Source organism: Rhagoletis zephyria, unplaced genomic scaffold, assembly GCF_001687245.7.
Source record: "Rhagoletis zephyria isolate East Lansing unplaced genomic scaffold, Rhagoletis_zephyria_1.1 Rzeph_scaffold_01823, whole genome shotgun sequence".
NCBI lineage: Eukaryota > Metazoa > Arthropoda > Insecta > Diptera > Tephritidae > Rhagoletis > Rhagoletis zephyria.
Window position 1 is genome coordinate 19,551 of NW_016158907.1, and position 11,709 is coordinate 31,259.

At 42.1% G+C, this 11,709-nt stretch overlaps 1 protein-coding gene across 1 annotated transcript; it reads left to right on the forward strand.

Moving 5' to 3' along the window:
* Positions 1–1,884: 1,884 nt before the first annotated feature.
* LOC108365274 (uncharacterized) lies at positions 1,885–4,200 on the forward strand. Its single transcript, XM_017619270.1, has 2 exons — positions 1,885–3,976; positions 4,047–4,200. Exon 1 carries the CDS (start codon positions 1,901–1,903, stop codon positions 3,020–3,022), a length of 1,122 nt encoding a protein of 373 aa, XP_017474759.1. The 5' UTR covers positions 1,885–1,900; the 3' UTR covers positions 3,023–3,976; positions 4,047–4,200.
* Positions 4,201–11,709: the final 7,509 nt, after the last annotated feature.

An 11,709-nucleotide genomic window follows, 5' to 3' on the forward strand; every position in this document is an offset into this window, starting at 1 on the left:
TCTCCCTCACCATGCGGTCATTAAGCCCGAAAAACGAACGACAAAGGTACGAGTTGTCTTTAATGCATCAAAGATTTCGGGATCCGGTTACTCTCTTAACGATGTATTATATACCGGACCAACTCTCCAGCCTGATTTGATGCTTCTCATCCTCAAGTGGCGAATGTATAAATTTGTATTTAATGGTGATGTCGAAAAGATGTACCGACAAATACTGCTACATCCCGAAGACCAGGACTTTCAAAGAATAATCTTTCGTTCACCGACAACCAGTCCCATTCAAGATTATAAATTAAAAACGGTCACATTCGGTGCAAACTGTGCGCCCTACCTCGCCATTCGCACACTTCACCAAGTAGCACAAGATGAAAAAACCAACTACCCAATGGCCGCCCACATTCTGAATAAAGAGACGTATGTGGATGACATACTCTCTGGCAGCCACGATCTGACAATCGCCACTCAATCTCTCACCCAAGTCATTCAGGCTCTAAACTCGGCAGGCTTTCCCTTAAAGAAAATAACAGCGAACCACCCAGAAATTCTCAAAAATATAAGGAAAGAGGACTTGCTCGATACTAATTTTCTCGAGTTCGAAAAGGCAAGTACCACAAAGACTCTAGGGATCCAATGGAACGCGCTCACAGACACGTTTTCCTATACGATCGACTCCATCCCAGCCTTATCTGCTAGCACTAAACGACAGATTCTCTCCTCTGTCGCGAAACTTTTTGACCCCGCAGGGTGGCTTACGCCGATAATGATCCAGGCAAAGATTCTCTTACAAGAGCTCTGGATCGACGGAACTGACTGGGACGAAAAAGTCAAGCCCCTCCGTCTTGTTAAATGGTCTCAGTTCGCACAAAATCTCCACACAATCTCGACCATTCAAATACCCCGATGGGTAAACTTTGTTCCCGACCAGCATGTTGAACTCCATGGATTCTGCGACGCCTCAGAAAAGGCATATTGTGCTAACGTATATGTTCGAACTACTCATGGTTCCAGTATCTCTTCTCACCTTCTGGTTTCCAAAGGCAAGGTAGCACCCCTTCGAACAACTAGCTTACCCCGGCTTGAGCTCTGCGGAGCTCTTCTCTTAGCCAAACTTGTCGCAGCTATTCAGTCCCATCTCGACCTCTCTAAAAGAAAACTGGTACTATGGTCTGACTCTGAAATTGTATTGGCGTGGCTGGAAAAGCCACCCCACTCTTGGAAAACGTTCGTCTCTAATCGCACCGCGGAGATCTTGGAACTCGTCGGAAACGCCACCTGGCGACATGTATGCAGCAGCGACAACCCCGCAGATATGGGCACAAGGGGTTGCAAGCCACTAGACTTAGCAGCGTCGTCGTTATGGTGGAATGGTCCTGAGTGGCTATCCAAGCCCCCCGAAGGATGGCCAAAACCCCCAGTCCGCAAGGTCAACCCCCCGGAAGTACGAAGAGTGGAGGCACTCCTCACTACCGAAGAAGACCCCGACATTCTGGACAGGTTTTCCTCTTTCTCTCGAGCCTTGAGAGTGATGGCTTACGTCTTCAAGTTCATCAGACGACTAAACGACAAAGGGACAGGAGCTTCTGACCGCGCATCATCCCCGCTATCACATGATGAGCTCCGCCAAGCGAAAATTCGTCTGATCATCCTTACGCAAACCCGTCACTTCCCCCATGAAAAAGCCCGCTTAGAAGACTCAAAACCCATTGACAAAAAGAGTTCACTATTAGTTCTTAACCCCTTCTTGGATAAAAATGGAGTTATCCGCGTCAATGGACGCCTTGCTCATGCTACCCTGAGCTACAACGAACGTCACCCCATTATAATTCCGGAAAAGTCCCGATTCGCATTCCTCTATCTAAAATTTCTCCATGATCTCCTGCTCCATGCAGAAGTACGACTTATGCAGCAGATGACCAGGCAAGAATTGTATATTCCCCGGCTAAAACCCCTCATCAAAAAATGCATTTATCAATGTAAATCCTGCACCATTCACAAACAGCAAATGCGCTCGCAGATTATGGCTGCCCTGCCGCCCGAACGATGCACCTTCGCTCCGCCCTTCACCACCACCGGTGTTGATTTTGCTGGGCCTTTTCAAATAAAAGCCTCCATGCTAAGATCTCCCACTTTAGTGAAAGGCTATGTGGCCGTCTTTGTGTGCTTCACAACAAAGGCGGTACACCTCGAGCTGTGCTCAGACCTGACCAAAGAGGCATTTCTCGCCGCCTTTGCTCGTTTTGTTGGTCGCCGTGGTTACCCCGCTAAAATGATGAGTGACAATGGCAAAACTTTTATAGGAGCCAAAAGAGCCACTGAAAAGGAGTTCTCTGTCTTCCTCCAAACTGCATCCCGTGATATTGTCCAAAAATACTCACCCCAGGGTATTAATTGGCAATTTATACCTCCCAGCGCCCCGCACATGGGTGGCTTATGGGAGTCTGCCGTTAAAAGTTTTAAACTTCACTTCAAAAGGACTGCCGGGCCCCATAAATTTACGTTTGAGGAGTTTACTACCCTTTTAATAAGAGTAGAAGCTGTATTAAATTCTCGTCCGATAACCCCACTCACCCAAGACCCGACGGACTTTACAGCGCTCTCACCTGGCCACTTTCTCCGGGGTGCTCCCCTCCTATCATTCCCCGAGTCTAATCGCGAAAACCTCTCGCTCATTAATAGATGGGAAAAACTCAAGGTTTTACACCACCAATTCGCAAACCGATGGAAGGAAGACTACCTTAAAGACCTACATAAGCGACACAGGTGGAAGAACGCTCAAGTAGAACCCAGAATCGGAGAATGCGTAGTCATTAATGATGACACACTCCCGCCCACGGAGTGGCGCCTGGGCCGCATCGAAAGGTTGCACCCTGGCAAGGATGGACACATTCGTGTGGTCGACGTCCGCACCCAAACAGGCCTACTCACTCGGCCATTAGTAAAATTAGTATTTTTGCCTTCGAGCGAAGACACCCCCTCTCGCATTGAAACCGATCAGCACTCCATAAACTCCTCACTTGAATAAGCAGCCAAATGACTGCACATCGATTTTCACACACCACACATACATATACACTTTCGTATCTCTCTCCTATGCCTCCCATATATTAATATACGTAACACTAAAAATTTCCGTATACAAACTTCTTCCAGATGGATCACGATGAGGCACCTCAGCCAGCACCGCGAACGTTCCTAAAGTCGCAGATTGGAACCACCCACAGCATACGTTCGGCGAATCATCCCACGGAGGATTATAAGCGGTGCCGATTGTGCGCCGGTCATCATGCGCTCCGAGTGTGTCCAGCGTTCTTGGGCGTACAGCCACAGCAGCGCTTCTTACTGGCAAGGGCGCACAAGTACTGCACGAACTGCCTGGCGCTTTCGCATCCGACCGCCCAGTGCACGTCCACTACCACCTGCCGCACTTGCTCCCTACAGCATCATACACTACTGCACCGGAATGGTATACCGGCAGCCCGCCGCACGAGGGCGAACTCCGTAGTGCCGCCCCCCAAACGCCTCGACCAGACAAACAAAAACGCTCCCCAACGTGGGGGATCAAGGCGTACATCACCGCCCTACAACCACACCCGACACCATCCCACCAGCGGGAACCGTAAAGTGCGCTTCACGAGGAAGGGATTCCAAACCGCTGGCTATCGTAGCAAGGCTACCAAAATTTTGGTCCACGAGGCAATGAGGGCTCTACGGGAGCTGAAGGATGCACTAGCCGCCTAACGCGGCCAGGGCCGGGAGGATGGCTACGCGAGCACTGCAACACTTATATTTAATTAACACAATTTGTAGCTAGCTTACTAGTGTGCATTTCATTTTGAATTTTGTATCTCTTGAATTTTGTATATTTTGAATTTATACTTTGAACTAGCTCTGGTGTGCACCCTTTGTAAGCTTATCTTAGGAGTGGTTGGCAACGCATGCCCAACTCGCTCGCTACCAACTCGCTGTATACTCATTTGTATGTATATATATATGCTTTGCATCTTTTGACAGCTTTATTATTACAATTTTATTTCTTCGCTATATAGACGTAACTGCAGTGCTCGTGCGCGAAATATTTCATTAAACCTATTGTATCATTGTTTTTTATATTCGGATATTGAAGTCAATTAAAGTTCGCATTATACGCGAAAATTTGCATCTTTTTTGTAATCGAAAGCCAAGTGAATAAATCGTTCAAAAGCAAAACATTTGGTGTTTCATTTCGTGGCCGCGAGTTGAAGGCGTTTTTGAACGTAGCGCGTAGTTTGACGCACCACACTTGCAAGCAACTTGCTATACAACGGCACGACTCCTAACCCGCTGAAACCATCCCCGTCGTCGTTGGAATTGGACATCCATTTAGCCGCCGTCTCCGTCGACCGCCGGCCGTCCATCAGTTGGAACACTCCAAAACATTAGCCCACGAAGAAACATTGTGCGCTACAGTCCACCACTTGGAGAAGTTCTGCCCCATCAATCGCCTAAGTACGGTTCGGCCCCCCGCCAATTGTAAATTTCATTATTGTTAATAAATACTACTTTTAATATCGAAACCAATATCGTAAATATTGAACAATAGCTTTTTAGAACCTAACTAAATATTTAGGTTTATGTACATACATAATTTACGCATTACAAAATAATAATTAAATTGTAGTTTAAAAAACTAAAACCTCCCTATTATAATTTCCATTCGTACTGTCATCAGTGACAGTAATAAGATCAACGGATATAAGGTCAATTGACTTTATTTCCCACTCTGGTGCGAAATAAATTCAATTGACATTATTACCTTTTTAAAAGCGAAATAAAATCCATTGACATTTTTGCTCTTTCAAACATTAAATTTGCTTAGCTTCGCGGCGGCCCGCGTTCGCGCCCCGCGTACCTCGCGCGACCGGCGCGCACACCACGTCACGCAACGCCGCGGTCCCCGGTGAAATCCTTTGCGTGCACTTCTTTTTCTCAACTAAAATTTTCTAATTTATAAAGGCTATTCAACTGGTTTATCTTATTTTATCATTGCACTTTTGTTTTGAAAATGTGGCTTTATTTTATTGCTAAATGTGAATGATTAAAAGGAATGGCACCTTTTTTGGCACTTTTATTTTTCTATTTTGCACATTTTTATCCTCAATATGGCACCTCATAACTAAGGATAGTTGGCAGCCCTGATTGGAATATTTCTGCTGTGGTTTGGCAACAACTTGTCTGCAGTAAAAAAGCATATAATTTGTGTTTCAAAACTGTGTGAAAACCAATGAATTAATTCAAATTATCTCGGTTCCGATATTAAAAAATCAATAATTGTTTATACCCGCATTTTGGGACATTGACTTGAATGTGCCATCTAATAAATAGTGTCGTCGTTCGCCTTGCTTTTAAGTGATGTAACAAATTGCTGGCGGAGACATAAATACAGTGTAAGAAAATTCCTTTTCTATAATTATTTCCTTATAGAAAAGTTGGTTTCTTTTCCACCTTAGACATTCCGAATTCGTTCAAAATATGCTAATTTAAAACAAAGAATTCTTTCAGTTTTCCTCCGGGGTTTTTGGACATAGACTGTTTCTTTAATTTAATAGTGTTCGCTTTATTTACACGAGCGAGTTTTCTTGAGCAATATTAAATCGCCTAAAAAATCGCCTCATGTAAATTCAGCTTTACAATTCTTTTGTCTCAATTTACTGACATTGTAAAAGAGTTTTGCATACAATACATAGAGTTAGATACCTACTCTTTTTAGCAAATTCTTATGGTCTGATTACGGCAACTTAACGTTACTTACCGCTCTCTCTTAAAAATTCTGTTAAATGGAGTTGCTTATAATTGAACAGCGAAACTTAACGTTAAATTAATGCCACGCGAAATCTGTTTCATCTATGATTCTCTCATTCTTACGTTCCGTTAAGTTAAGTTGCCATAATCAGGCTTTTAGTCTTTCCATGAGGATATATAGAGGAAGTTCGTATAAAAATAATGCTTTTCCACAGTTTGAAAAAATATGTAAAACGAAGCAACTGAGAGTAGATCTTAAGTATAAGGTTTACTTCCTTGCGCAAAGAGAGAAACCGGTCTTCTAATTAAAATTTATGAAACTGAACTTCAAACTAAAGTAACTTTAACATTAAATGTAGTAGAATTCTTTGACTATTTAACCACTGAAAATGGAAATGATCTCATTAATGCTATTCAAAAATGTCCATAAATATAAAATATTTTATTGGCTCCTGTGTCAATGATGTGTACACTAGGGTGGTCCAAAACAGTAAAGTCGGAATTGTAATGCTCTCACCACCTAGGATTGTTCCATATCGAAAAAAGTATAGCCCCTATTTTTATACCCCGAGCGCACTTGTGCACAAGGGTATTATAACTTTGTTCACATAACGGTTGTTTGTAACAGGCAAAACGAATCGAGATAGATATAGACAAATGTATACATAAATGATCAGAATGAAAAGAGAAATCGATTAAGCGGTGACTGTCTGTCCGTCCGTCGTGTCCGTCCGTCCGTCTGTGCACACGATAACTCGAGTAAAAATTAGAGATATCTTAACGAAACTTGGTACGTGAACTTCTTTCGGGCGTAGGGACGGATGGTATTGAAAATGGGCAAATCGGACAATAACCACGCCTACTTCGACGGACGGACAGACAGTCACCGCTTAATCGATTTCTCTTTTCATTCTGATCATTTATGTATACATTTGTCTATATCTATCTCGATTCGTTTTGCCTGTTACAAACAACCGTTATGTGAACAAAGTTATAATACCCTTGTGCACAAGTGCGCTGGGGTATAAAAATAGGGCTATACTTTTTTCGATATGGAACAATCCTATTGGGTGAGAGCATTAAAATTCCGACTTTACTGTCTTTGGACCACCCTAGTGTACACATCATTGCACACAGGAGCCAATAAAATATTTTATATTTATGACATTTTTGAATAGCATTAATGAGATCATTTCCATTTTCAGTGGTTAAATAGTCAAAGAATTCTATACATTTAATGTTAAAGTTACTTTAATTTGAAGTTCAGTTTCATAAATTTTAATTAGAAACCGGTTTCTCTCTTTGCGCAAGGAAGTAAACCTTATACTTAAGTTCCTCTCAGTTGCTTCGTTTTACATATTTTTTCAAACTGTGGAAAAGCATTATTTTTTACGAACTTCCTCTATATATCCTCATGGAAAGACTAAAAGCCTGATTATGGCAACTTAACTTAACGGAACGTTGAAGTGAGAGAATCAAAATGAAACAGATTTCGGCGTGGCATTAATTTAAGTTAAGTTTCAGCTGTTCAATTATAAGCAACTCCCATTTAACAGAATTTTTAAGAGAGAGCGGTAAGTAACGTTAAGTTGCCGTAATCAGACCATAAGAATTTGCTAAAAAGAGTAGGTATCTAACTCTATGTATTGTATGCAAAACTCTTTTACAATGTCAGTAAATTGAGACAAAAGAATTGTAAAGCTGAATTTACATGAGGCGATTTTTTAGGCGATTTAATATTGCTCAAGAAAACTCGCTCGTGTAAATAAAGCGAACACTATTAAATTAAAGAAACAGTCTATGTCCAAAAACCCCGGAGGAAAACTGAAAGAATTCTTTGTTTTAAATTAGCATATTTTGAACGAATTCGGAATGTCTAAGGTGGAAAAGAAACCAACTTTTCTATAAGGAAATAATTATAGAAAAGGAATTTTCTTACACTGTATTTATGTCTCCGCCAGCAATTTGTTACATCACTTAAAAGCAAGGCGAACGACGACACTATTTATTAGATGGCACATTCAAGTCAATGTCCCAAAATGCGGGTATAAACAATTATTGATTTTTTAATATCGGAACCGAGATAATTTGAATTAATTCATTGGTTTTCACACAGTTTTGAAACACAAATTATATGCTTTTTTACTGCAGACAAGTTGTTGCCAAACCACAGCAGAAATATTCCAATCAGGGCTGCCAACTATCCTTAGTTATGAGGTGCCATATTGAGGATAAAAATGTGCAAAATAGAAAAATAAAAGTGCCAAAAAAGGTGCCATTCCTTTTAATCATTCACATTTAGCAATAAAATAAAGCCACATTTTCAAAACAAAAGTGCAATGATAAAATAAGATAAACCAGTTGAATAGCCTTTATAAATTAGAAAATTTTAGTTGAGAAAAAGAAGTGCACGCAAAGGATTTCACCGGGGACCGCGGCGTTGCGTGACGTGGTGTGCGCGCCGGTCGCGCGAGGTACGCGGGGCGCGAACGCGGGCCGCCGCGAAGCTAAGCAAATTTAATGTTTGAAAGAGCAAAAATGTCTATGGATTTTATTTCGCTTTTAAAAAGGTAATAATGTCAATTGAATTTATTTCGCACCAGAGTGGGAAATAAAGTCAATTGACCTTATATCCGTTGATCTTATTACTGTCACTGATGACAGTACGAATGGAAATTATAATAGGGAGGTTTTAGTTTTTTAAACTACAATTTAATTATTATTTTGTAATGCGTAAATTATGTATGTACATAAACCTAAATATTTAGTTAGGTTCTAAAAAGCTATTGTTCAATATTTACGATATTGGTTTCGATATTAAAAGTAGTATTTATTAACAATAATGAAATTTACAATATTTAAAGAGAATTATGAAATTATAGTTGAATGCTTACGCATGTATGCATGAATGAATACAATACAAGAAACTTTAATGTTTGAATGTGACTTTGAATAACAATCGTATGTATGTAGAAAATGCGAATGATAATAGACGGAAAGTATGAATGATTTTAAATCACAAATTGAGCGCAAGAATTAATATTTAACAATACTAGAAGATTCACGAGGCGAATGATTTTATGAAAATGAAATGTAATTTAAAATGTACAGGCACGTAAATTACTAAAAAGATAATGCGAATGAATTTATAGATGAGTAGAGATCCTGATAAGCGGAGATCCCTCGGTGGATGACTCGATGTGCTGCTATCCGGCTGGACGTCAGTGGAAAAAAGAATAAGGAATGACAAGGTGGCGGTTGCATTTATAGGCAACACTGGAAGTGGCCCAATGTGCCAATAAGCAACCCTGGGAAGCAATTCCCGTGCACTTGTCGAACTTCCAACTAGAGCAGGGATGCTTGTAGTGTGGAATTCGAACACGCAAGTCCTGCAAGTAATTTCCAGCAAACGCAAGTCGTTATGAGCGCAAGTCATTTTGAAAATTTAAGTGAGCGCAAGTCACTTAAACATGCCGGCCTCGTTGCGCCGGTGCAAGTGTAGTTCGCAAACGTTGGAATGCACGAATGGCTCTGTCTAGCTCGATGCGGGCACGAGCATCCGTTGGCTGTGCCGTTTGTTGCCGGGCCGGGCCGGAGCCGAAACTGCCTCCTCCTCAGGTGTCGGACGGTGCAAGAGGGTGTGGTGCAACTGTTTGCAGATTTTGCACCTCCCATCTGAGCGGCAATCCCTAACATGACTGTGGGTGCGGGCCAAACAATTTGGGCAATAGTCCAAGAATCGCACCTTAACCCTTCGTTCCTCTACTCCCATGATCTGGAACTCTTTGCAGAACCGTAAGGCATGGTATTTAAAACATATGAGGCACTGATGCACATTGGGATCACGAGGCGAGCGTGAAGGCCTGGTGTTACGTGGCAATAGCTTCCACGGAGCGTACACTTTCGGTTCCCTGTAAATGAGATTTGTTTTATTGAAAGCGGTCAGAAAACTTATGACTATGGTGGTTAGAAAGTAGAATTGTGTAAACTTTTGTCAGGGCAGTGGATGAGATAAGTCTGTTTGAATCGGGAGCGGACATAGTTTGGCAATTGGCCTGGTCGAATGTCGGCAACGCGGACTTTGTTGTCCGAGCCATGATAAACCTTTGTGACTCGGCCTAAACGCCATTAATTTGGAGGTAATAGTTCGTTTTTGATGACGACGAAGTCCTCAAGAGAAAGATTGTGGTGAGCAGTTTCCACTTATACCTTTGATGTAATTCTTTAAGGTAGTCATCTTTCCAGCGCTGACTAAACTGTTGGTGCAGGAGCTTTAATTTCTCCCACCGATTTTGAAGCGAAAGGTTGTCAATTTGGGGTTCTGGCGATGCAATCAGAGGAGCAAGAAATGACCAGGCATTAGGGCTAAAAGCTCTTGAGGATTATCTGTCATGGGGGAGAGTGGTCGAGAGTTCAACATTCCTTCGATGCGAGCCAGCAGTGTGGCGAGCTCTTCAAAGGTGAAATTATTACTCCCAACGATTTGAAGCTTTTGACGGCTGCCTCCCACAGACCGCCCATGTGAGGAGCATTTGGTGGTAAGAACTGCCACTCAAAGCCATGGATGGAATATTGGGATCGTACGTCCTCGGATGACTCTTTAAGGAATCGTTTGAAATCTTGGCGGTAGGCCCTACTTGCGCCTACGAAAATTTTTCCATTATCGGAGAAGACGCGTTGTGGGAGGCCGCGTCTTCCAACGAACCGGGAGAACGTGGCTTGAAAAGTTTTGGTGGAAAGATCGGAGCACGGCTCTAAGTGAATTGCTTTAGTTGAGAAACAAATAAAAACACAAACGTATCCTTTGAGCATTGCTGATTTTCTAAGTGGTGATGATTTGACCTCGAACGGTCCTGCAAAATCAAGACCGGTGTAGGTGAATGGTAGTGAGAAGGTTGAACGCTCTGACGGTAGGGCTGCCATGATTTGTGAACGAGTATTTTGTTTGAAAATCGTGCATATTTACAATTTCGCACGCAGTTTTTGACCTTGGATTTAAGTCTTGCAGTTCTAATCATGAGTTGGTGTTCTGCGTGCATCAATAAATTATGCAAAAACTGTAGGAATAAATAACAGAATCGAGAAGATTCAGGCACGATAACAGGATATCTCTCATTATACTAGAGAAAGGAGTTTGCTAACCGGCCATTTACTCGGAGAAGTCCATTTGTATCCATAAAGGGGTTTGACGTCGAAAGTGAGCTCTTTTTGGCGATTGGTTGTTTGCTCGAGAGTTTAGAGTACTCATTTGGGTAATGTCTTTTTTGGGCTAGTTTTATAAGTCGCGTTTTAACCCAATGAATTTCCTTTTGAGTGATTACTACAGATTCGTAACTGATAGCTTGAGTGGACTGTATTGGTTTTATTCGGTGAATAAATCGAAACATGTAAGCAATCACGCGTAAGGCTTTGGACCAAGAGGAGAAACGGTCTAAGATGTCATGTTCGCTTTGCAACGTATTTTGCATTCTTCCAGGGGAGCGACATTCTTCCGGAGTGATAAAGGCCATTGGTCGGCTGGCTTCAAGAGCCAGTCGGGTCCGTGCCACCAAAGTGATTGGGGAATTAGGTCTTTTGGCCTGCAGCCTCGTGTTCCGAGGTCTGCGGGATTGTGGTTGGTGGATACGTGTCGCCACTTAATGTTTCCAACATTCTGGATAATTTGTGAAGTGCGATTTGCCACGTAGATGGAGGCTTTTCTAGCCACGAAAGGACAATCGAGGAATCAGACCATAAGAAAATGTCAGTGTTCTCGAGAGGGAGTTGATTTATAACGTTTTTAATGCATTTTGATAGCAGAACTGCACCACAGAGTTCCAGACGCGGAAGACTGACTGTTTTCAACGGTGCAACTTTGGTTTTTGAGAAGAGAAGATGAGATGAAGTGGAATTGCTCGTTTCAGTTCGGATGTAGATTGATGCACAGAATGC